Genomic DNA, 26,003 nt, shown 5'->3' with positions numbered 1-26,003 from the left:
AATACATGAGAGTACATGCAAGATAACTACAAGCAGAAGACAAACTGTGTACCTAAGAACCTGTCAGCAAGGCTGTTGGACTGCAGAGCCAGGGCTGTTCGGAAACCCTTGCTGTCTGACGGGATGATGGTGGACTGACAGACAAAAGCTCCCACAAAATTGGAAAAATCTTCTGATTCTGCAACCATGTCCTTCAGAGTAACATCGGTGATATTGTCAGTGCAAATAGCCATCTTCTTCCCCTGTGGACAATCAGGAAAAAATGAGGAAGCAGTTCGTTGTTGATAAGACATGAAAAAGTTTGGGAAAGGAGAGATTGCAAACTGGATGAGTTTCATTACCGCACCTTAGAAACAACTTGATGTTTCTATCATGAGAAGGACAAATTGCAACAACAAACTGTGCCATCATGAAAGTTGTGATTAAAGCCTTGTACAGACTCAGAAACACGATGTCACCTCTGGTACGTGTCTTATCAGAAACCTGTGCTACGAAGCACTCTTTGTTTATCTTGACAGCACAGTGTTTACTAGCGGAGCATAATGAAATGGTTTGCAAAGGAAAACCATATTTCCCTTGCCTTTAAATAATATACTGTAGAATACCTCTTTATTTGAGATTTAATCCAGATAAAATATTTTCAAAGCATAAATACATGAAATCCCTAAACAGATATTTAGCCTTCAAGGCTGCATTAATGTCACCTGTCAAGACCAGTGCTAGAATCTCAGAGCAAGAGCAATGAAAGACAAATCACCAGACTCAGTTGTCCTGACAAAATGTCAAGCATTCATGACCTAATCATATGGTTGGTAGTACTGTAGTACCGTCATAGTAGTTTGGGAAAATGAAGACCAGATCCATAGGGGAGTGAGCGTATCTGTACCTTTGAGGATCTAGTTGTCAGCAGCTCTAATCCAGGTGGTACTTAAACACACATTTAAGCCTAAAAGTATGCAAAACACTGTAAAGAAAAGTGACTAATCATTTGCCTCAACTCATGCAGACCTCTTGGTACATGGAAAGAAACTTCAGAACTTTACAGGGCTGAACATTAATGTAAACTACATGCATTGGCTTTCATGGGACAATACACATCACTGGTACTGCTCCAAAACTTCAATTTATGTATGTGACACCATGCTCTGGTATAGTCCAAGCCCCAGACAGAAAAATCTTGACTCTGGGGTGGAAACTGTTTGCACTCATGGACTAAACACATATTTCCACCAATTTAAAAGGCTGCAATCAAAGTCAACAACGGGCATCTCGGCCACTGGCAGAGAGCAGGGTGACCAGGGGCTCTGCTGACAGCAACATCTCCAGCAAATTCACAAGGGTAGCATATGGAAAGAAGTTGGCAACCGAAAGACTCAGACTCTCCACTTGAGTTCCTTGGCGGCAGCACAAAAAGGTCAGGGTTGTGACCCAAGTGACTTGAAGGCACAAGAATTAAGAAAAGGTAGGGATGTGACGGGGTTTTTCTTCTGGGCATTACTTATGCCTAAAACTCTGTCATCTTTGCTCTGGAAAATCACTTGGCTGCTCAAAAGTCCTCTTGCCCTGCTGAGCAAGATCCAGAGGCAAGTGTTTGCACAGTGTCGGTGACAGCTCAGCTGTAGGGGAGCCCTCATCCTGTCCCAGTGTGATCCCACAGAGCGTCAACATGGGCAGCAAATTGGTTAATCCCCGCAACCCTCAGCACCAGCTGAGCTCACCTCATTCCCACACAGGCTGATGTTAAAGAAGTGGAAGAACTTGGTCCCTCGGGAAGTGAAGCTGGGTCCGCTCATCAACGAGCCCACCTGGCTGAGGTTGCTAAAATCATAATTCAGGCTCTGATTATCCTTGATGTACGACACCAGGCAGTCACTGAAGCAGGCAGAGTGGTCCTTCAGAAAAGGAGAGGCATCCATTAAAGAGCAGTTACAGACCAGCAGCAAACCATTCACCTGGGAGTTAAAGCAAGCAGGTGCACACAGGACTGCTTTCCTTGTTAAGGATGGAGGGGAACTTTGTCCTATTCCTGTAATTCACCTTTCCCTTGGGAGAATTCCCATTCCTGTTTCAGTCCCTTTCATTCACATATCAGGACTTTAACATTCCCTAAGCCTGGCCTTTCTGCTGTCCGCTGCATTAGCCAAGAAAATGCAGAGTTTCTTGCTCTTTTTTGTTGTGGGTGCTTTTAGGATCCTAATGTCCCAGCTTAAAGCCCGGTAGATAGACCAGAACATGGCCTCACCCACATCTTGCAAAGGAAACACAAGAAACAGCTCAAGAAACAGGGATAGGATATGAACCCAGCTGAAGACAGGCAGAATATGAACAAATTGAGCAGTTCTTCAAGTCCCTGTGCTGCTCCTTGCCAAAGGATGTTGCATATGATAGATGTTTATCTAGGCTTAAGGGCAATTTCACATAAGAGGAACTTGTTACAGGTTTCTAAAGGCACAGAAACATCACCCAGATGAGGAAGCACCTGAGTTTAAAACAGCAGGAGTCGTGGACAGTTTTAGGTGGAAGTAACATATATGCTTGTGTTGTTCTTACGCTGTCCCCAGTACAGCTTCCTGGAATTAACCTTTTTCTGAGCTGGTGTGGTCAATTTTATTTTCTCATTGCATACTTACAAACAGAAATCAGACTAGGGACATATTTGAAAGAGTGGGATCACTGGTTATAATTATACTCCAATGCTCACAAGGCACATACCTGTAGGAAAACACTACAACTGGCCTTTTGAGTGCTTATATCCCACTAAACCCTGTCTGCCCATAGTTCAGAGACACTTGGTTTCTGTACCTTGGTGCTCTTGCTGCCAGGCCCGCATGGGATGCAGGCCTCCCTGCCGTAGACCTGGTGGATGGACAGGAAGGTGTTGGCCGGACACTCCTTGCACTGGCTGGTCTCCTTCTCGATGTAGTGTCCCGCCGGGCAGGGCACACAGGATGAGCCAGACTGCTCCGAGCCCAGCGCACAGGCCCGGCAAGAAGAGGCGACTCCATCCACTGCATTGGTCACCATGATGGAGTAGATCTTGGCCATGTCATTGATGAACTGTCTGCTCTGGAACAAGAGCCAAGGAAACCACCCTGGTGTCATCACGCCATGGCATTTTGACACTAACCACAACTCTGTGCACCAATTCAGGGATCGACTTATGCATGTGTCTGTCTTTCAACATGGATGGTTTATCCACAGCTGCCTCCCAAGGGCTGCTATATGGGGACAGCCACTCACCCCTTACAAGAAGCCTGTGAGCTTCAATGGAAGGCAAGAGCTCTGGCAGTGAGTGTCCAAGCAAAGCTGTGTTGTAAAGCCCTATACCTAAAGAAGTACTTACATCTTGGCCCTCATTTATTCTCTGAAAGGCCCAGGTGAACGTGAAGGAAGCATTTTTGGAAATGATGTGAGTGTAGGATTGTTTCTCTTTACTTCTTTCCCACGATTCCACCACATTGGTATTTTTTCGATTAACATCCTATAAAATGGACATAAACGTTTTTTAAAGAAATTGTAAGTGTGGTCATAATACACTAAACACCAGTGTTTTATAATACAGAGATTAATATATATAAAGGACTTTACAATTGCATTTAAAGTTTAACAAAGGAGAGCAAACATATTTATTCTGTTTTCCACCACTGGCAATTTTTTAATTGAGAATGGGTGTCTATTCCAAAAGATGCTCTAGTTCACACAGCAGTTAAGTTCAAAGTCCTGTAGCAGGTTATAAATGTTAAGAAGACAGATTCAATACAGTGGTTCTTTCAGATTTGAAATTCTGTTTATGTATAAAACATGTGGGTACCAGAGCACAGACAGGGGAAGGCTAAAATTCAAAGAAAAATTGTAGTTTCTACCATCTTCAGATACCCACTTTGCTGGTGTCTCTAGTGAAACAGAACTGAGGCCAACAACGCAGTGTCAAAGTTTACATGAGAAAAACCTGTTCGGTCTAGGTTCATGTTTCTTATTCTCCATCAGCTGTAAATGCTCCAGTGAAAGATGATTTTCCTTTAAAACAGATGCCTTTAAATTATCACTAAAGGCAGATTCCTTTAAAGTACCACTAAATACAAAAAAGCACCAGCTTCCCTTTGTAATGGAAGGGGTGAGGGAGCCATCGCAGACCCAGTTACCTTCCTCAGCTGATGGCCTTTCAATAAGCAGATGACAAAAGTAAAAAATCCACAGCACTTTGCTTTCCCAAACAAACGTTTGCCTGCTGCCCTGCTGATCCCCCAGGTCATTCAGAGGATCAAGACTAAATTTCCAAATTTTCCATTTCCCATCCCTCTGTCCCACATCTTGACTTGTGACTCTATTAAACTTCTGGAGGCTAACTCGACTGCACGAGAGACACTGAGAATTTTACCATATGGATTAACAGGGGAAAATTTGGCTCTTTGGTGTCCAATGATTTCTTTTAAAATAAACAGATAACCAGGAACGGTTCACAACTCACATGGTGGAGGAATTTTGCTAGGTCATTCATTAAATCCTTCCTGCAAGGGCACCGCAGATATTAAACTAATGTCATACTTAATCTTAGTCATAATAAATCAAGTGCAACTAATCACACCTATGTAGAGGCATTAAAGTGACATGTGGAATACCAGGCTCAGTCCTCAGTCATGGAGAGAAAGGTCTCACTTACCGCCATAAAGTACAGCACACAATCTGCCGAACAGATGGTCTCAAAAATAAAAGTAATCCGTCCTAGTTCTGACCCAGTTGCTCCTGTCACCGATGTCGGAGGTCTGTTTAACAGAGAAGGAACAAAACATTTACAAGGTGCTCTACAGACAGGCAGCAGTCAATCCTTCAAATTGCTTTTCGTACAGTGAGGAAACCATCAAAGTCCTGTCACATAAAACCTGCCCTTGCAGAACTGCGGAGGCCAGGTTTGCACAGCAGCTCTGCGCTGGGTATTGGGCACAGCAGGGTTATTTTTTAAGTGTCTAACTTCTCTGTGATACAGTTCCCTCCTTATAATCAACACCCAGATTTGACCATACTGGTAGGCACTTCAATGCCTTATATGCTTTAAGTGATTTACACCAATTTAATTGCATCTACCCTGCACTGGTGGGAGATGCTTTCAGGAGTTTCATGTAAACCAGAAGTATTCAGGGTGCTCTCCTGCAAAGTACTAAATGGTAAATTGGGACATGCCAAGCTTTTCCACAGATATGTTTCTTGCTTCTCCTTTATTTTAATTCTGTTTGGGCATACTGTAAAATAAAAATCAGGGCTTGCTCATTGGGTGTAAGAAGTCACGAATCCCTCAGCTGAGATACAGCAAAGGGAGGGTGAGGTTCATTTTGCCATCCCTTACCTGTCTTAATATTTGGCACCTGGTCCGAGCTAGGAGTCTAAGCTCACTCTTCTGACGAAGAGACACAAGCACCTCAAACAGCTCTTTCATCCTGTCTAAGGGTCCGGGAGAGGTGAGATGCCCTGTTCTCCTGCGGTGCCTGCATCTCTCCACTGGCTCCAGGGGACGCACAGACTGTGCCGGCTGCCTGGAGCCACAGCACAAAGTAATGTGGGTTTCTGTAAAATACCTTCAGGGCAGGCACCGGTATCCTCTCCATGGCAGGCGTAGCTGGCTACTTTGGGATAATTTAGAAAGAGAGGGATAGGAATATCTTTTCTCAGCTTCCAGGCAGCCAACCGGCTGGCATCTCGGACTGAAGCAAACACTGCTAAAAACCAAGGTCTTGGAGAATCGTCTGCTGCAATGGGCTGACTGGGGACACAGGAATAAAACCAAAGTTTCCTCTTGTCTCTCATTCATGACATCATTGCACTTCAGAAAGGAAAACTCGGTTCATTCCAGGGGTAATGTGAAATAGGTTGTAAGAGACAGAGATAAATGAAAAATAGATGAAAAAAAAATCCTGTTCCTTACTTAAATCCCGGGATGTGCAGGTTCAAGATAAGATAGTCATTGTCAGAGCCTCCTGCCCCACTCTGGATGTGATCACCAGCCACCTCCCAACCTTCACAGGACAAAAAACGAAGAAAAAAAAATGGATGGTTTCTGGGTCATATGGCAAAAAATTTTCTATGTTACCATACTTGTTTAAGCAATTCAGTACTTTAGTACATTGTAAAGATACCTGGTATAAACTATAGAGCAGTTAAATAATGCTTTTGAATGAAAAATTTTAGTAATTTTATGAACTGCTGATTTTATAGGCAAATGTCACCTTGAAATCAGCAAAGCAATTGAAATTCCCTGAACTGTGCCGTGCAGCTCAAGGGGGATGATCCGTCTGATCTCTTCCAGCCTTAAAACAGATGAATCAATGAATCTATGTGTTAAACGTTAAGCATAGACTTCAGTGCCCCTCTGCTCAACACACATAATTCAAAGCTTGAGTTACACCAGCCTGACAGGGCAGATCAGGCTGAGGAAAATCTTTCAGAGAAGGCTGGAGGTGGGAGAAGTCCCAAACAGGATCATTTTTACCGGTGAGCTGTGACTGCTCTCTGCTGAAATCTTAACACATGTGCAGAGACAAAGCTGTCAGTGCTAAATGAACAAAACCACAGACTTTAATTAAGTTTTCCAAAGGAATTATGTGTGGCCTCCACGGGCATAGTTATCACAAAACATGAAAGGAGATAAACTAAAAAGAAGTCAAGCAGTTTGTTTTTTTCAATGGGGATATTCAGATGCATCAAAGTCTATGGTGGGATAGATCCTTGACTGAGGGGACTTCACACAGGCTTCAGCTCCTGCCCTCTTCCAGTATACAAGAGATTTTTTATTTCTTCTTTATGATATTGTGACATTACTTCCTACAGGAAATTTCAAGCCTGGTGCAATTAAAGAAAAGAGGGGAAACTGTGTTGCGACTCAGGCAGCAAAGAGTATACTCATTTTGATGGGTGCTCCATTACAACAGTGATCAGTGCAGGAGAAAGAGAGACACATAATAACACAGGGGGGTTGGCTCACCGTTCATCCCATCGCACTTTGAGTTGCCAACATTAAAGCAAGACGTCTTCATGTTGCTTGGCAGGATGTTCCACCACTTGTACTCAAACCCAAGAGCTGGTTCAGTCCCAGCAGGGCAGGCTTTGCACTCTACAGGGCAAGAAGGCAGGAAAAGGAAATCACATGGCCAAAGCACATTTCAAACATAAATATTACTTTTTTATTCTCTGGTGCAAGTAATAAGCAAAGAAATTAATTTCTTTCTTTATAATTAAATAGTCAAAGACTTATCAGGACCAAAGAGTGGAAACAAGACCAGCATTTTATAAAGTGCCGATCATAACCTCGTGGTAAGTAATCCGCCACTGATCCCCCAAGCCACACTTTGTTTTTAATGGTTTCAGCTGAAGGTTTGATCACACTGGTAAACGTGAGTTCCCATAAAATGCTGTAGGTGACCACTGGGCCAATACATTTCAGAATCAACAAGCCAGAGCTTAGGGTAGACAATGTTGGCAGGGTACTCATCTGACAGTGCTTAAAATGAGATTTTCACAGGGAAGAACTTGGCATGGACAGGAGAATGGGTGAGAGGGAATTACTGACCGCAAAAGTTCTGATTGCCTTCTCAGAATCCTTAAAATCCTTAAAATAACCCTCAGGATGTTTATATCAGCTGAGAAATGCATCCAGAACACAGTGGGTGAACTTAGAGCAGCAATCCCTGATAAGAAAGGACTTCAGAGAGAAAACAGACATCCAACTCCCTCTCTCCAAAGTTATTTAATAAGTATTTTATGCAAAATGAACTCTGGCTTATGATGATGTGTCACTAAACTAAGTCACATGCAAGCAGACAACTGCTTTTGGGGACACAGGCAATTTTTTTGTGGACTCCTACCCTGTGTCCCATCCGAAAATGTGCCTGGTGGGCAAGGAGTACAGGAAGATGAGGCATTGTTGTAAAAGCCAGGATTGCAAGGTGGACAATCCTTCCTCTCTCCAGAAGGAGGTAGGGTCAGTGCATCAGGGACATCCTCTCTGCAGATCTTGGGTTCAATCCATTTGTACATGATCTGAGTCTGGAAGGAGAAGACACTGAGTTCACATGGTGTGTTACAAAGCTTTAGGACTAGATGCACCAATCAAGATCCCTCTTCTAAATGAAATTAGGGTATTCCCAATGTTTTAAGCCAAAACCAGACCTTGCACATCCAGGACAATAAAGGGAAGGGCAGAGAAGGGAAACAGAAGTGATTGGGTTCACAGGCAATTCCAAGATATCAGACCTTAAGAGCAAAGCAAAAATGTGAAGCTTAAAACAATTACTACTGTTCTTTCTTATTTATCTAGTGAATTTTCCCATGAAAATGTTTCTGAGGAACATCAGATAAATAATTCTAACAACTGCATAAGCAATCTGTGCATTTTGAGCATAGTAACCCAAAATATAACCTCTGTGTTATAAAGTCCCTTTATTGGGAAGGCATCTGTTAGCAGAGAACACCACAAATTTTGCAATTTTTCTCCATACTGGTCTCTTCTTTGAAAAGTCCTCAGTTTCTCTCCAGCCATTTTCACTTACTGAGCAAATGCCAAAACCACACAGGAGCTCTCCCAACCCCTCTCCAGTTCCTCCACATTACATAAGGAGCAGTTTATGAAAACTAACATGAGTCAGTCCTTGGCATTACCATATACAATGGTATCGCCTCTCCATCATCACCTCTCTTTAAGGAGGCAAGTTTTCTGTCGTAAGGAAAAGGCTTAGGTGAGATGCATCCCCCATGAACTTGGGTTTCAGATTTCATCTGACTTGGGGTCTATCCCTGAAAGGGTTTAAGATCTCAAGATGAAAATTAGTTGAGTTCCAGAGCTGAGAAACCCAACTGGCAAGACTTTAACGTAGTCACAGCTCCCACTCTGGGTACTTCCACCCTTTATTCCCAGCAGTGCAACCAGGGAACCTTGAGGCCAGAGCTTGGCAGGGAAGATTTCACCTTATGAATTTGACCCAGGGCCCTGAGCACATGCCCCTGCCATCCTGGGCGCTGAGCCACTTGCGCTCAAGGTTAGCCCTCTGATGACACAGAGCTCTTCAAGAAGTACTGATCATCTTTGAAACTGTTTGAAAAAAAAGCTGGAAGCAGGCTCCTGGGAGCTGCAATGAAGCTGAGGCTCTTGCCCTTTCTCCCTGCCTGTGCTGTGCTGCAGCCATGCCTGTTCCAGGTCCTGTACCCTGGTTGACCCACATCCTGACTGACCCATGGACTCGATATCCCAGCTTGACATTGGTTGTGCCTCATCGCTATGGACTTGTCCGGCAACTTTGGCTGAATCTGGCTGCTGACGCTGGGTCTGCTTTGCTCAGGTACTCTGGGACTGCTCCTGCTGTCAGAGTGGCATCTGTCCCTTTACGGATCAGCCTGTCCTTGCTGCTCCTGAACACTTAGAGGATTTTCTGGAGTATTGCTCCAGAAATGCTTCAGCTGCATCAGGGTACACAGCATTTAAAATAAAAAGACTCATGAGCTGGCAAAGTACCTGTGTGGTTGCCCAGAGCCCAGACACATTGTACATGCTACAGCAATCCTACTGCGTGTGAGCAGAGAGAAAAGGGTCAGAGAGTGCCCATAGCCATGCAGGTGAGGCTGGGGCTGAAGCGATCAGCTTGGGATTTTTTAAAGCAGTAGGGAGGTGAAAAGTCAATAGGAGTCAAGTGCCTAAATCTCCTGAGGCCCCTTCTACACATTGAGTAGGGACGGCAGGAGGGAGACAACAATCTAATGTCCAGTGAAAAACCTGGCTGATTTTAGTAAGCCACGGATCAATAGGCCTTTAGGCTGGTGCTTTACAGCCACTGTTCACCTGAAGGTGGGCTGCAGAGTCAGGCCCTCTCATTGAGCTGCATCACGTGGAGAGATGGCTGGGGAGTAGGGCAAACCTGGACCAATTTCCACAGATGCAGAGCACTAAATGGTGAAAGCAGTCCTGAAAACCCAGCCAGTAGCTGTGCATCTATGACACATGTCATTGTTGCAACTGGAAGATGAAGGGTGTCTGCAGAAAGCCCCACTTCGTATTCTGATGATGGTCATCAGTGAAAGGAAAGGCCATTGAGAAGGCAGGAAGAAGGTCAACAGTAGGAACTTATTCAATGCCAGCAAGCCTTGAATTGCACAGAGCAGTGACAGGGTAATCCACAGGAGGCTGCAATTAAAGCAGTACGTGGGGGTGTAGCAGTGAACACTGCCGCTAATTCCACGAGTCATTGCAGGCAGTTCACGGAGCAAGAATCAGTGAGTCAAGACCAGGTTGTAGAGCCTGCCAGCTCTGGGGCTAAACTCACTGATGCTTCGTATTAAAGCACAGGAGCCCTCAGCTGCATTTTGGAACTGGCTGACCAGGAGACTCCGAAATACTCCATCGTGCCAGCAAATATTAGGCCAGCAACCTACAGGTGCTGTGGATTTTGACTACTTGCCATCCCATCCGTATCTAAGAGAGCTGGGAAAGGGAAGAAAAGAGACAAAACAGGCCTGACCATGTGTCCACACCTCTGTGGGCTCCATATGCCAGTAAATAGGAGTTTCTTCTCCAAATCCCACCAAAATCCCCTCTTGACTGCTGGGACAAAGGGCAGGACAGTTCCAAAGCCAGGCTGCTCCACCAGCAGGTCCCTCTATGAGAGACCCAGTGGATCTAAGATCTGGCTGAAACAATCTACTGAGAGTCCAAGTGGTTCGAGGCATCCCATGAGGCAAGCACATTATTAGCAGCTAAGCTCTGCTGCTGCATATGAATACTCCCAGGCTATGTATATACCATTATTTCAATAGATCACGGGCTCTTCTTTGATGCTAAAACTAAGGGATATGATACACACATCATACCTGTGTAGCCAAACACTCTTCCACCTGAAGGTATGGTCATGTCCAATGCTCCTGTGCCATGGTAGCACCTGAATCATGCCTGGGCATTGCTGGGACAGGGCAAGTTGTCACAAGCCAAAAGTATGCCAGGAAAGATTGCTAACAACTAAATAGTAGGGTTTATTCTGGGACAGTACTTCTCCCTGTGCTTCAACCCTGTTTTTTTATGAGCATGGAGGTAGCATCAGTGACCCAGTCATACAATCACAAGTGCAAGGAGCTTAGCATTTCACAGTGACAGATCCCTTAAGCAGACCCATGACAGGCAGATTCTTACAAATGGATAAATGCTGGAGAGAAGGCAGCTAAAGGACAAGGCCAAAGCCTCAGAGATATTCAAAGCTGGAAGCAAAATTGGGAAAGCAATTGGGAAAAGAGATGCCAAGAAACCCTATCTTGTTTTCAAATCAAGAGATCACAGTAAGCTCAATGAGCTTAAAAATAGTATCATGCTTTCCACTTACTTTTCCTTCCTTATCACATGGGGTATGGATCTGGAAAAAGTCTTTGTTTGTGCATGGAGGACGCTCTATACACGCACTGGATCCCTCATCTAAAAAGAAAGGATGAGGAACAGGATGTTAAACTCTCAAATGGTCCCTTGAAACAACCATAAGGAGTTTAAAATCTGGAGATTAAAGTGAGTTAGCAGAAAAATACTAAATGAGAATGAAAAATCAAACTCTTAATGGAGTCTACATAAACCTTCTCTTGAAATGAAACAGGGCTACAGGTAAATTACCAGCTATGCTTGCGCTGTCACACTGAAATTCATTGATTCAGTATAACCAAAGTTTGGAGTCACCCAAACACTCACCCCACCCCTTCACCTTCAAGCAGTAATTTGTGTAGTTTGCCAAGCATGGAAATATATCCTCACTTGATAAGGAACTAAAACACCCTAACGCATTAGAAACTTCCTTACAACACTGGCCCAATTTTTCCTCTCCCCAGATATTTTTTCAAAATTTCCATTCCCATCATGAGCACAGGCACAGGTTCCCCAATATTTGCCATAATCTGTGATAGCAGGTGCTATGGTCGGTAACTGATTCTTCAAAAACTTTCTTCTAAAACAACTACCACAAAGAAAACTGAAGACATTTCAACCATGAAGAATGGGTTGTGCCTGTGTTATTTGATGATCACCAGCTAACCACAGCTGGGAATGCAGAGCACTTTGGGGACTAGGGTTTGCAACTCGATCACCACATCTTCCAACCACCCAGGAGGCAGGGACAGGCTGGGAGAGGATCTGCAAAGTAGATTCCTCAAAACATAAGTCTGAAGGCAGTGATGAAGCCAATTCAGGTCATTGCCAACTGATAACAAAAATTACCACGAGAGGGCGCAGCACGACTATTATTATCCTTCAGGAGACCTGTGCCCTTTGAGGTCATAAAGATGTCCATCCCTTCATGTTGGCATAGATGACCTTAGCCAAGATTGACTGTGGCCCATTACGTATATATGTGCCCTCTGCAGCTTTTGGGAAGTCCCACCTTCATTTTCCCTTTGCATATCGACTGGACACTAAACTTCATTGTTGGATAAAACCATTCTCACATTTGCACACAGAAACAGCTTATGACCTTACGTACGCAGACTCCCCTGGTTTTGCTTAACGCGTTTGATTGATGTACCTGCATAATACATTTCTTCTTTACATTTGGTGCACTCTTTCGCTCCTTTCTCAGAATAAGTATTTCTTGGACACACCTGGCAGCCAGATGAACCTGGTTTGTCACTGAAAGTACCAGGCTTGCATGCGAAGCATTCAGATGTATATGCAACTCCTGTAAGATAAATTACAGGTAAAGCATTGGAGTACAGAGAGGTATGCTCCGTCACTACTGCCTACCTGCTTATGGGGGAAAGCAAGCCAGCTGCACAACACAGCTTAAAAATCACACTTTCACCACTCACTTTGGACACTGGCTTTGCTGATTCATAATTTGGGTCTTTAATCTCTGCTTCTCAGTGCAAGGCTGACCCTTGTAAGAACCTTACATGACACTCCAAGTTTGATTACACTTAGAACAGAACCAAAAGAGCAATCCCAGATTAATTAAATCATTTAAGTAGTAATTTAACTGTCACTGTTATGCTCTATATATCTATTTATCACTGTTGAGAGGCTTACCAATAAGCATGGTCTTTCTCTACTACATTAAAGAAAACCTGTTTATTTTTTCCTCTATTTGCTAAGCCAGTATTCTCCAGTAGATGGCATCATTTACCAGCTAAATTAATTTTTCAGCCTTTCCCTGACAGTGTGCAGTTTTGCTGTTCTGTTTCTACACTTTAGAGAAGGAGACAGGGACAAAGGGGCTAAAAAAGCCACTTCGGTGCTGTGGGCACACCAGTATAAATGGCAGTTGGCAAACACTGTGACTAAAGAGTGAGATAAGGCCTAAAAGGGAAATACCACTTACCTTCAATCGTGATGTTTTTCACCAGAACTGGTTTTACTACTTTGGACCCCATGAGAATCCCTGTTGTTCTCCAGTATAATATGTTGCTACCTGATTTCAGAGTTACCTGCAACAACACACATGACAGTCAGCAGACATCTCCTCACCAAGAAATTGTTTTATTTCTTCCATTACTCAGATTTCTTGCATCCTAGCAGCAATCCTGGCTTTTCCTAAGCTGCTTAGTGAGTCAAGAAGTAATGGGGAGACAGCTAGGCAGATGCTGTAGAGACATCTCTAAGGCATGCCAAAGAGTGCTTTATAAAAAAGCTTCTCAACACTCCAGTTTTATGGTAAAACACCAAGAGCTGTTTCTGACCTTGTTGTAAGCAGAACTGGGAAAAAGCTCTTCCTGCCTTTATCCAGCTAGCCCTGGCACTCAGGAGCTTTTATGTCTATCAGATATAGTCATTATCAATATAGTCAATCAGTTTGTTTTTAAAGCTCTGAGATACACTTTTATAAAGAAACCCAACACGCCCTAGAGTTCAAAAATCCAAGCTCACAAGTGAGTTTTGTGTATAGGTTTTAAAAATCAAGCTCTGCCTGCATCTAACACTACAGCATCAAGATCAGCAAGCCAGGCGCAAACCATGAATGTCCCCAGCAGCAGTCCCATCCCTCCTGCTCATTTCTGACCCTGAACAGCAGATGAGATGCAGAAAAAAAAACTGGTTTCCAACTGCCTTGACCTACTTGTCTTCACGGCATGGTTCAGCAAGCAGCTGCACAACCCCTGTGCTGGCACAGGAGGGGTGGTGGGTTGGTGGCACCATGACTGGTATAAGGGGCAGGAGAAAGGCAGGACCACTTCTTTCAGCAGCAGTGTTGGTGCTTGCTGCCTTCAACTCACCTGCATAACTACAGCATCAATCTACTCACTAAAAGCACCGGGTTTACCAGGACTTACCTGGCCTGCAAAGCTGTACCGTATCTACTAGCCTGGTACAAGATGCCTACTGCCAACACAGTGATACTGGCCTGAAGGTGCTATATTTTCACACAAGAAGAGGGATAAACTCTACGTGCATAAGGATCCAGGCTAATGAGATTTACAGCAGTGCTGTACAGGCCTGGCAGGACCACAGTTTTTGTTCACCCAGGATAAAAGAGTCCAAAAATTCAGCAAAGTAGAAATTCAGCATATTGTATTCCCACTCCCCAAACAGCTGCTAATCAGGAGGGCAGAGGAGAGCTGGGTTACTGCAGGTAACAGGAGAACTGGGACCCTATTGAACCAAACATCACATTGTGTGGTGTAGAGATAGCCAACATCAGCTCTGGGACAGCAGGACTAGCATGCTGAAAGCAGAAGGCTGCATCAACTGGAAAACTGGGCTCAGAGAAGCCACTACTACAGGATTTGCAGTGCAGACAAAAGCCTCGAGGAGAGCCAGAATAGTCATCTCACCTAGCTTGTGTGTCTACATTTCAGCCAGGCATCCAAGCAACCTTCATAGTGGAGGTGCTTGCACATCCCAGATGATGAGCTCAGATGGCACCATCTCCCATGCAGACACTCTCTGCATCTCTCAGCTCACCCAGGTCGATGCCCTGGCCTTGGACCTACCCCTCATCCCGTGCCACTCACCCCTCCTCACCAGCTTCTCCTGCCTTCCAATGTGACTCGCGCGGGGCTCGCTCCTGAGCTAACAGGCACTGCCAACAAGAGCTGGCTCGGGAATATGGTTTCTCCTCCAGGAGAATAAGCAGACTATGGAAAACAGAGACCAGACTGCTGTCTATGCCTATAAAAAGCCTTCTATTTCTGGCATAATGTCACCTATGCTGGGCCTTTGCTGTTATGGCTCTGGGAATTAGGGTATGATGGTATAGTGGAAGCCAGGCGTCACCGTGAGCTAATGAGTTGGGCTACGCATGGTATGTGCACGGGGCAAACTCAGCCAGCTGGGTCATGGGCCAGCCAAAGGACTGCTGCTTCCAACGTGGACATGCTTATACCAGTGCTGCAGGAGCCACCCTGGTGCTGCGAGCTTTCTTTTCAACCGGGTAAGTCACCACAGAGCACGAGCTGGGTGCAGTCCAGCTCTTCTGCACACACTTGAGAATAAAATGCCCATCCTGCCTGCCTCCACAAACACACACCGCTGCTGCCGCTCTGCTGAGCAACAGGGAATAATCTTGTGTTCTCATGAGCAAACAACTGTTGTAGAAGATTTCAATTACAATCATGCGGAGTGACTGTGGCATCCGGATTTGCATAAATCTATTTAACCTCATAAAGCACTTGATTCAAAGCCCAGGGAAATCAATACAAAGTCTTGCATCCATATCATTTGCTTTGGGATCAGCCTTTTAGAGATCTCAGTGGCTTTGCTCTCAGTAATAAGAAAACTGTGCTTCTTCAAATGCATACGCAGGATCTGGCCCTTGTTGCTGTCTGCTCAGAGGAAATCAGAGACATTTATAAATGGAAAAAAGCTTCATGAAGGAATTTTTTGCACACTTACAGAATGAGACCCCCATTCCCCGTTGTCCGTCAGCTTCACCCACTTGTCTGCTGTGGACTCCATCTCTTTACACTGGTCATTTTGTATCTGTGAATAAAAACACAAGATCAGTGACCACAATCAGATGCATGTCTCTGTCAGCATAATGACCGCTGGCTGGGAATGATAAGATTCAGCTTTGTTCCTCTTGTCTACACATTGAGGACAGCAGCTGCCTTACTTGTGGCAAAAAAAAAAAAAAACCAACTCTCAAAACCTGCTAGCAGCTTAACAGTGCCTCCAATGACCGCCTCTGATGCAATGGGAAAAAAAGAGCAGGAGAAGATCTCAGCCTTGTCCTCTCACTATCTGGTCAGACTTGGATGCTGAGCATCTTGTCTTGGCTGCCTCCTCCTTCTCCTGAGCCCACCAAGACCCAGTTCTCTAAAATCCATGGGCTTCTAAGTCAGAAGGGAGGTAGGAGTGGATGGGCCAAAGCTAGAAGACAAACTGCTTTCTCTGCAGCCAATATCTGCTATGTCTTTGGCTCCACCTGACCTCACTAGGATGAGAGTAACATTATCAAGGGAGAGGCAACATGCCATGGAGAGTCTGCCCTGGCAGAAGTGTGAAGTTGGTTGTCCCTCGCCCAGGTCTAGCGCAGCTCAGCTTTGGTGCATGGCTTCACAGTGGTCCACTTCTTTCTTCTCAGAACTATCTTCTCTGAAGAAGTATTAAGTCCCTCTAAGGCACGAGTTCAATTATCAGCTTTTATTCCAGCAGGGAGAAAAGCTGGTTCAACACTTTCAGAAGACCTGGTGTCAAGCACCCTCCTCAAAGTTGCTCCACATCAAGTCTGAAATAAATTACATAAACCCACATCCTCTAAAGCATCTGTGCACTTAATTCCCACCTAGATCAATAGCACTGAGGAAAAGAGGTGAGAAGAAGCACCTAACTAGAAGGTAAATAGATCCCTAATTATCTTCTGCAAACTGAGCGACAGCATCTTTGTGCCTTAGTTCCCAACTGCAAAAAGGAGAGAAGAACATATACTCTCTTCTCACAAGGTGTAAAGGGCTTCAATATATAAAAAGAGTCTGGGAAGGGCAGGTTGCAGAAGCACTGGGTATCTAACAAGAAGCATCCACGCTTGCTTCCCAAGTTTGAGGACATCTCCTTGCTTACCCTCAGACCGGCAGTACAGCCACCTGCACCTGGAGACCCCAAAAATGTCACCATTTCCCAGCAATCTGCAAACCACTGCCACTGAAATGCCACTGTCGAGAGCTAAAGTGTCATTGTTAAATATATTTAAGCACAAAGACATGCTGGAGAAAAAGAATAGACTTTTAGAGGAGTGTTAAATATGGTTTCCCTGAAACACTGAGGCTGACTAGGAATTATTTACATGGGCATTTCTATAAAGGACTGCACGACTCACTGCTTCTTGAACAGGGACAGATAAATTTAAGGAGGTGAATAAGTGTGATATGGATAAAAGTAATAATCAAAAAGCCATTTTCAAAGCCAGTGCTCAGAGAAACAATATATTTGTTCCATTGCAGAAGCAGATCAGTCAGTCAGTCAAGAGACTGGAGCTCGGATTCATAATCCTGGTACATTCATCTGACAGCAGAAAACATATTTGCTGCTTTCTCCCTATGAAGAAGGCAGGATAGTCTAATATAAAACTGAACTGGCTAAATAATATTGCCTGCAGTGTCTGTTATCAAAGCACAACAGCAATCTATTGCACTGATGTAGCAGTAAGCAGGTGCCTCCAACAGGGTATTTTTGTCTTCCTTTCCCATCTCTACTAAGGATAAGGATACTTTTCTCCAAGCTTCAAGAAACTTTAACCAACACCAGCTAAGACTTCTCACTCCTGTGAGATACCATGAGCTGTGTTTTTTTGGATGAAAACCAGAGCTCACCAGACAGATACAGAGGCAGTAACAGAGGAGACTGAAAAATTCCCGTCATCTCCTGCTCTGAGTTACCCTCTCATTATGGTTTTTTCTGTCCCAAATGGCAGGTACAACATGCCAAGGAAAGCAATGCAGGTGTTGGTGGAACCTTCCAAAGCATCTCAGTGATGTGAGGCATCTATACCACATAGTGGAGCTTGGTGCTGGGAACCCTCCAGCTCCCTGGACACCAACCAGTCCATCCACATGGGCAGAGCAGGGTTGCCTTTCCCATTCTGGTCACTGCTGATCAGATTGTTTTATTAATTTGGGTACAGTGTGGTGCAAGCCCAGCCAGGCTGCTCCCATTTCAGAGCTAATGATCACCAGCCCCTCCATTTCACAGTGCGGATGCATCCTCAGAGCCTAATTCCTATTGAAAGTCACCTAAATTTTTTACTCCTAAATCTCTTTGGAGAACTGTTGTTTCTGCCTTTTTCTTTTGTTTTTGTTTGTTTGGTTTGGTTTTTTTAAGGGTCACCCTTTTGTCTCTTCTCCTGCTTTCTTTTCATCTTAATTGCTATGACCCCAATTGACCTAAAACTAAAGCTAAGGTTTCCACATACTAATGTCCTGGAGCACCTCAGGTTCTGGATGCCTACCTTGGAAGAAGTCTTTTTAAACATCAAGTCCCTTCAAAGGCATCTCAAGTCAAACTCCCCCAGACTGAAGCATCTACCACCAACAACTGTCTCGTAAAAGGCTGGACTAACAGGGGCAGTCATGACCCCTCATGGAAAAATCCCAGTGCATGATAGATAGGATTAGTTTAGCCTGAGTTTTGAAGCTGAAATAAATGCCAAAAGGCAGCACAAGTGACAGAAAGAGAAGAAGATTTTTTTTTTATCTTGTTCAGCAATAACAAGCTATGGACATATGGGGAGTGTAAAGGGAGGAAAAAGCTGTTTCTGATGCTCTTTATCTGCATTGAATTCTTACAATATAAGGTTGGATTCACCATAAAAAAGGCCTTACAAAAAATTCAAAGAAGATGTTGTTGTCAATATACTGGTATTCGAAGAAGACAGAACCGGATTTCTTCAGGTGCACAGCATAGATGAGAGAAACTGTACAATCATCCCTGTTCGACTCTATGTAATTCCCTCGAGGTGTCCACGAAGAGCTGATGAACATAAACAAAACAAGCCTCAGCTGAAATCACAGACACTGAGGAGACTTTTCTTACACTACTATACAAAAACATGTTGCTTAATAAAGGACCCAGAATCCCACAATAGCTAACTGCAGTGAATTTATAACTTTATTACTAGATTCCCATTTATTTTTCATGTAAATATAATACTTTTCAGTATAATCATGCATGGGAAAGGATATGGCATTAGAAATTTAGGACCCAGCCTACACAGGAAAGGTTTATTATCCATAGGTTCAATATACTTTCAATTATACTCAGCAACAGCCTTCTGCAACCACCACAGCTCTCTAAATAGGCTGTGAAAGTACCTTTTAGCCACATTTACTACACCGTGACCCTGGAGCTTTCCAGTTACAAATAAGAGCAGGTCCAGGCTAGTCTTAGACTCACTAGCTGCTGATGAGCCCAAGGAGACCATGATGACAGCAAAGAGATGGGTACAAAATTTCACTTCCCAGCCATTCTTGTTTGCCATTAGTAGGGCTTGTTACCCTCTGGAGAGCTTAGATAAGTCATTAAGCTGCCTTTGTGCTGCTGAGCTGTCTCAGGTTTACCAATGGCTGCGTAACCCAGATGCAGACAGAACTTCTTACTTGTTGCAGCTGTCAGCTTTATTCTCAGTTGAACCCACCGCCGTGTCCATGAAAGTCGCCACATTGGAGAATCCTGCTGGCAGCTCATCCCACTCGTCAAACTTAATCCCGCTGCCCAGCGAGTAGGTCCCCTCCGCACATTTGCTGCACACCTGGTTCTTCATCTCCAGGTACTCACCAGAGGCACAGGAGAAAGCTGGGGAGACAATCGTTTCCAACGTATTAATGGAGAAATTAATCCCAAATAATTTCCATTAGGTTTTTGGTGCCTAATTAATTAAGAGTGAATTCCCGCTAAAGGGAACCAAACAGGAATGCCCCAGTCCCAGGAACACATCAGCTGAACTACCAACATTGGCTGCGAAACTGAAATGTTCACCAGTGCCTATTTTTTCACTGATGTGGCAGCACTGAAACCAAATCTCAAATGACAGCTCCTGCTTTGCAGCTTGTCTCCGTTGGCAAAACAAGATTCTTAGAAACAAAATCTCTACCCATAGACTTGTGTCCAAAAGCAATTTGTGAAAACAAGGACTTGTAATACAGTTCTCCTCACCCATCTGTTACACTTTCAATTAAAATCACCAGCACCTGAGAGCCAGAGCAGACTTGTCTCACCCACCTGTATGGTAGCTAAGAAGAGTGTACAGCAGCACGCTGATGGTAATATAACACTACAAACCTTGGCTGAGAGTTGCAGACCTAATCCAAGGGTTTCTCCACATTTTTCCTCACACAGGCTGCCTCAAAGCCTTGAACATCTTGCCTGATAGACCAGGTGGTCTTGGAAAAGGGGGCCTGGGTCTTGTAAATGAGGATCTTTGACAGGGGTGATATTAGCATGCTGAGAAAATAAACACTGGTTGCCAGCACACAAAAGACGGTACTTAAATGTATGTAACTAGGGGAAGTATAATTTAGAAGGAATGTTCACAAAGTGCTTTTTTTACTGATGTCTCTAAAATTACTCACTCCAAGTAACTATATGTCCCTTGTTCCAGTCTGATCACATCTCTGTCTGCTAAGGGAAGAATATTCACATTATATAGAGGAAACCTGGACAGCAGCTGAAGTCCTGTATGGCCGTAGAGCCCCGTGTCTGTGCTGGGAATCATAACTCCTGCATGAATGCTCATTTCAACAGCAGACCATCCCGTTTTCCACCAGCCCCATGCTGTACCATGTCCTCTCTGAGACTTAACACCCTGGATGGAAAACAGATGAGCGCTTTCTGCAGAACATAGTATTTCCTATGTTGCTTGCAGATTTTTAAAATTAACTGTGCTGGTCTAGCCAAAGCAGGATTCAGAGCAATGAACACAACTCGCACCCCAAGAAATGGTGGGATTTTTTACTGTTTCACGCGTGCCACGTTGTGCAGTGACAGATATTTCATACACTCACTTTGAGAGACATAAATTCACTAGTCTGAGAAACTGTAGGACAAGACCAGACTGCTAGCCAAAGTGGTGAAACTGGCCCAAAACAACTGATGCCTGTTGAAGTCCCAGAATATGCACTTTTATAGACGTGCTGATGTTTATCTAACTGCAGAAAAACTTGTTTGACTGTGAGTTCTTTGATAAAGACTCCAACTGCAGTTCTGACTCCCATTTCTGTGCCAGATCCTGCAGCATTTCCCTATGTAATTGTCCCTTGATGGGCAGCACTGGGATGCAGATAAAATGTCTATTTCAATGGAAAGATCTGCCAAAGTGTCATTTTTCCCTCTTGGTCATATCTGCATACTCTGAATTTGAACCAGCGGACTTCAAATCAACAAATCTGTTTTTCTAACCCCATCACTCACTGGTGGTAGACCAAGAAGGAAAGTGGGCAGGAGCCTAGCAGGGATGAGTGCTGGGGTGGGTACATAGAAGGAAATTCTGCTGCAACGGATTTCTGTGAAAGACTGACAGACAGGCAAAAAAATCCACCCTCAGTGGGAGCAAGTGGTTTTCTGTAGGCAGTAGCACATGATACAGCAGTACAGCTAACATCCCATCTGACTAATTCTGCGACTTCAGCCCAAGCCATAGGATGTACCTACAGCTGGGGTTGGAAACACAGCTTTCTTCAGAGACCCGGAGAAGAGTAGCAAGCACTTCCCTATGTGTCTGAACTGAGACCACAGCTTGAACATGTGTAAAGGTGTTCTGACTCACTGCTTTAGCATTATTAATAAATCCAGCTTTATTTTTTTCTTTTGAAGGGTGCAGAGAGAAGCCGTCAGGAAGGGAAGTAAAAAAGCAAGCTGTCATAATATATTCGAATCCTTTAACAGTTTCAACATTTTTTTTTAAGAAAGTTAAATAGCAAGAAATGGAGACTGCTGCTTAACCATGTTCCAGATTTGTGAACTTCGAATAAGGAGTCAGTAACTGTGAGCGATTCACTGCCATAATGAAGACACAGAAGGCAGCAGAGCCTCCTCTTCAATTGCAGTGAGGTTGAGCAGAGATTATTGCTTTAACCCAACTAATATCTTTTAACTCCTTGGAGCCTGATCATTTTAGAAGAAAAAAAGGGTATAAGAGATCAGGCAGGCTGCCACACAGGACACCACCATCCATCACTCACCTTCCAAGAGAGAGATGACCTTTTTCCTTATTTAGGTGGGGAATTACCTTCTTTCCCTTTTCTAAGAATCGTATTTCAAAGGCAGCCGCATTTCCCGTCAAAACACATACGTCTGCAAGCAAACTAGCTCTGAGCATGCCAGCTGCTTGCCTCGTTCAATTTGGGGCTGAACGTGGCTAATGGCAACAGGAACCACTCTCAACGTTGGAACAGATGCATCATCTGGTCTCGTTCCAGGTGGTTGGGAGTGGCTGGAGGGGGATGGGGAGGAATCACGGCGTGTGATGAGCACAAAGACGGTCTCCTCTCCTAGCGTCACACAACTTGCTCTTCCAGCGAGGGGGAAGACCAAAAGCCAGGCCAAACCCTCTTTAATCTAAGCAGCATTAATTCAGGAGCCTGTCCCAGCTGGAGACGGGCAGGTTGTGGCCGTGCCTGGAGGGACCCCGCAGAGCAGATGTCCCCTGCAATGGGCCAGGAGGCACTTGTGGGGGGACGGGGCACAGACAGATGATCCGTCCCAGGGCACTGGCGCTTCGCCTTGCTTCTGGCTGCTCCTTCGCACTGAGACGTGGCTGAGCACAGATCCAGCACTGACCAGCGGCCGCTTGTTCACGGAAACGGTTGACATTACTGCAGCACCTGGCTCAGAGGTAGCCTTTGTGAACGCCATCTCCCCCTGACCCCAGAGCCCATTTATTTAAGCATATGATACTTAATTTTTTGAGAAAATGTCTCTGTTGAATAACTCCTTACATGTCTACCCTGTTTCAGAAAGCAGAACTAAGGCTGCTAAATCAGGTAGGCAGTTCTGAAAATCTTTTCCAGAATCAACACTATTGATCCTGTTTGGACATCACTATTCCTCTCCCTTTCAGCTGCAAACTTTCCTATTATACCTTTCAAATACCAGTTTGGGTGCTACACACCAACTTACAGAGAGCAACGCACATTGTGAAGACTGAATTTGATCTTCTGTCTGTGAAAAAAACTGTGAAACGCACTAAAATGTTTCATGACTTGCCCCATCATGGGCATTTTTAAAACTGCGAGAACATTGTCAGAGGCAGTTAGGAACAGCACGACATACTGTGGTGCTTAACACACTAATGCCTTCAGTAGCTCCAGTGAAGCCAATGCAATTATTGGTGATTTGCAGCTGTAGCTTTCTTAAAATAAATACAGAAGAAAAAAAAAGTTGTGGTTTGTATAAGCAACCAGTCTTGGTCACAAAAGATGCTGTAAAGTACTGTTAGACAGACACTGCCACAGGCAGGGACACACATTCATACATGCATGCAATAAAGCTGACACCAGATTCACTTCATAAAAAATTAACAAGGGCTATAGTACTAATACCCACTAAAACCATTGTATAAGTCTTGTCAAACAGACCTCATTTCATTCTTTAAAAGGATTACAAGTCACTTGATAAAGGTGACTGAGTGGATGTAATAGACTTAGGGTTTCTAATACAGTTAACTTAGTTTTGCATGTCATTCTGATGAAGAAGGTAGTACCACACAATACCAGTAAGGCACATCTTAAATGGATTAAGAACTGCCTGAGTAACAGATCTCAGACAGGGCTGTCAGTGGGAAACCATCACTGGGCAGGGAGGGAGGGGGCAGTTCTGCTTGCCCCAGGACGGAGTCTGATGGCTCTCCACATTTTTATCAATGATCTGCAGGCAAACAGAAAAGGAACGCTATTAAAATTGGCGGGTGAGAGACTGTTGTCAAGCCTGAGCCCACTCGAAGTCAGTGTTTTAACAGAGTCAAAGGTAAAGACAAGCCACTGAAGGCAAGGAGTGCTGGCCCTGCCTGCAGAAGGCTGAAATGTATCCTGGAGAGCAGCAAGCCTGAGGGTTGCAGTGGACTCACCGTTCATCAAGAGCTTCCACTGTCAAAACATGCAAAAAAGGTGCTAATGAGATCTGCGGATGTATTTAGAGGTGGAGGTAGACATGTGTAGGGTAGGATGGCAAAAAAGGTGCTAATGAGATCTGCGGATGTATTTAGAGGTGGAGGTAGACATGTGTAGGGTAGGATGAAACGTGTGTATTACAGGCAAGAAGATTGTTCTAATACTGAATATAGTTGCGATCTGGCATTTTTAAGAAGTCAATGCAAAACAAAAGGACTTTAAATGATTTTAAAATTAGGGGTAATGTCTTGCAGTGAGAGATCTGAAGTGCTTAGTCTGTTTAGTTTGTCAAAAGAAGATTGAGAGTCAATTTGATTAATGCATAAGCATTTCCAAGGGCAGAAAACACAGGATCCCACTTGACTCTTTAATCAAGCAGAGAACTGCATAAGAAGACTTACCTCCTGGAAGCTGAACCCAGACAAATTCAAATTGGAAATAACGCACTCATTTTTAATAGGAAGAATGACTGATTGCTGGAACAATCTGCATGGCATGTGATGGACCCTTTGTCTCTCAAGTGCTTCGTACCATAACTGGACACCATATGGAAGAAAAGCTCACGCCAAACACAAATTATCAGCCTCAGCATCAGCCTAACTGGATGCATTTTTAATGGCCTGTGAGGTCAAACTAGTGAATTGTTTTGGGGTTTGTGTGGCGGGGTTTTGGTAGCGGTGGAGGGGCCGCAGGGCCGGCTGCTGTGAGAAGCTGCTGGAAGCTTCCCCGGCTGGGAGCCGGAGCCGGCTCTGGCGCAGGCCGAGCCCCTCAGCGACGGCGGTATCGCCTCTGGGAGAGCGGATTTCAGAGGGGGAACCTGCAGCCAGGAGGGGATTGGGATGGGAGAGGAACCCCTCTGCGGATACCGAGGGCAGGGAGGAAGGAGGGCAGGAGGGGCTGCCCCCGCAGCCCGTGGGGAGACCAGGCGGCAGGCTGTGTCCCCCCAGCCCACGGAGGGCAGCGGGGGAGCAGATGCCCACCTGCAGCCCGGGGAGAGAGAAGCCCACGCTGGAGCAGGGGGGTGGATGCCCCCCAAGATGGCCGCCGCTCCCTGGGGAAGCCCACGCTGGGGCAGGCTGGGACTGAAGGTCGGCCCGCGGGAAGGACCCACGCCAGGCAAGTTTGTGAGGAACTGCAGCCCGCGGGAGGGACTCACGCTGGAGGAGTTCGTGCAGGACTGTCTCCCGTGGGAGGGACCCCACGGTGGAGCAGGGGACGGGTGAGGAGTCCTGCCCCTGAGGAGGAAGGAGCGGCAGAGACAAGGGGTGAGGAACCGGCCTCAGCCCCCGTCCCCTGTTCCCCTGCGCCGCTGAGGGGAGGAGGGAGAGAATTTGGGAGCGGAGTGGAGCCAGGAAGGAAGGACAGGTGGGGGGAAGGTGTTTTAAGGTTTGCTTTTACTGTGTAATATCCTTGGTTTAATTTGCTTTGTAGTCAATTAAGTTGATTTTGTTTCTTCCCCGAGTTGAGCCTGTCTTTAGCCCGTGACCATAAGTGGGGAGTGATCCCTCCCTGTCCTTGTCTCAACCCAAGAGCGTTTCTTTGTATTTTCTCCTCCTCATCCCACCGGGGCCAGGAGAGAGGAGTGACCGAGCGGCTGCATGGTGCTTTGTTACCAGCTGGGCTGAAACCACAACAGGAATCTAATTAATCCCCCTCCTGCTAAACTCTGCGTGGAGAGCGATGGTATCTTACCTCCCTCCTGGGACATACCACAGACATGGGGCATCCTGAAGCAGGAACCCTGCCCACTGTGCAACGACTTCCAAGGAGTGCTTGCAATAGATTGCTTTGCAGATCTGATAGCACTTTACAATCACTTTGCAGGCATGGAAACGGCTCCTCAGAGTGCAAAGCAGACCGTAAACAAGCTTGCCTCATTTGCCCTTTGACTGCAAGGCTCCAGGGTCACATTCTGCCTTTTAGTACAGCTGTGGCCTTCCCAGTGAATTTGGTGGACTAGGATCAGTGTT

General features: G+C 45.1%; 1 protein-coding gene across 1 annotated transcript in view; it reads right to left on the bottom strand.

Moving 5' to 3' along the window:
- Positions 1 to 26,003, bottom strand: part of ELAPOR2 (endosome-lysosome associated apoptosis and autophagy regulator family member 2) — a 102,227-nt gene that overhangs the window by 14,898 nt on the left and 61,326 nt on the right. The window contains exons 3-16 of the mRNA XM_069801675.1: positions 19,528 to 19,723; positions 18,754 to 18,901; positions 15,830 to 15,916; positions 13,320 to 13,425; positions 12,528 to 12,680; positions 11,349 to 11,437; positions 7,854 to 8,034; positions 6,974 to 7,102; positions 5,918 to 6,008; positions 4,661 to 4,763; positions 3,344 to 3,481; positions 2,803 to 3,066; positions 1,719 to 1,892; positions 53 to 242 (exon numbers count right to left, since the gene is read on the bottom strand). Coding sequence (XP_069657776.1) covers positions 53 to 242; positions 1,719 to 1,892; positions 2,803 to 3,066; positions 3,344 to 3,481; positions 4,661 to 4,763; positions 5,918 to 6,008; positions 6,974 to 7,102; positions 7,854 to 8,034; positions 11,349 to 11,437; positions 12,528 to 12,680; positions 13,320 to 13,425; positions 15,830 to 15,916; positions 18,754 to 18,901; positions 19,528 to 19,723 — 2,049 coding nt within the window. The remainder of the gene's footprint in view (positions 1 to 52; positions 243 to 1,718; positions 1,893 to 2,802; positions 3,067 to 3,343; positions 3,482 to 4,660; positions 4,764 to 5,917; positions 6,009 to 6,973; positions 7,103 to 7,853; positions 8,035 to 11,348; positions 11,438 to 12,527; positions 12,681 to 13,319; positions 13,426 to 15,829; positions 15,917 to 18,753; positions 18,902 to 19,527; positions 19,724 to 26,003) is intronic.

Source organism: Haliaeetus albicilla, chromosome 14, assembly GCF_947461875.1.
Source record: "Haliaeetus albicilla chromosome 14, bHalAlb1.1, whole genome shotgun sequence".
Lineage (NCBI taxonomy): Eukaryota > Metazoa > Chordata > Aves > Accipitriformes > Accipitridae > Haliaeetus > Haliaeetus albicilla.
The sequence above is the reverse complement of the archived record's forward strand: the minus strand, read 5'-3'. Positions and strand labels throughout refer to the sequence as shown.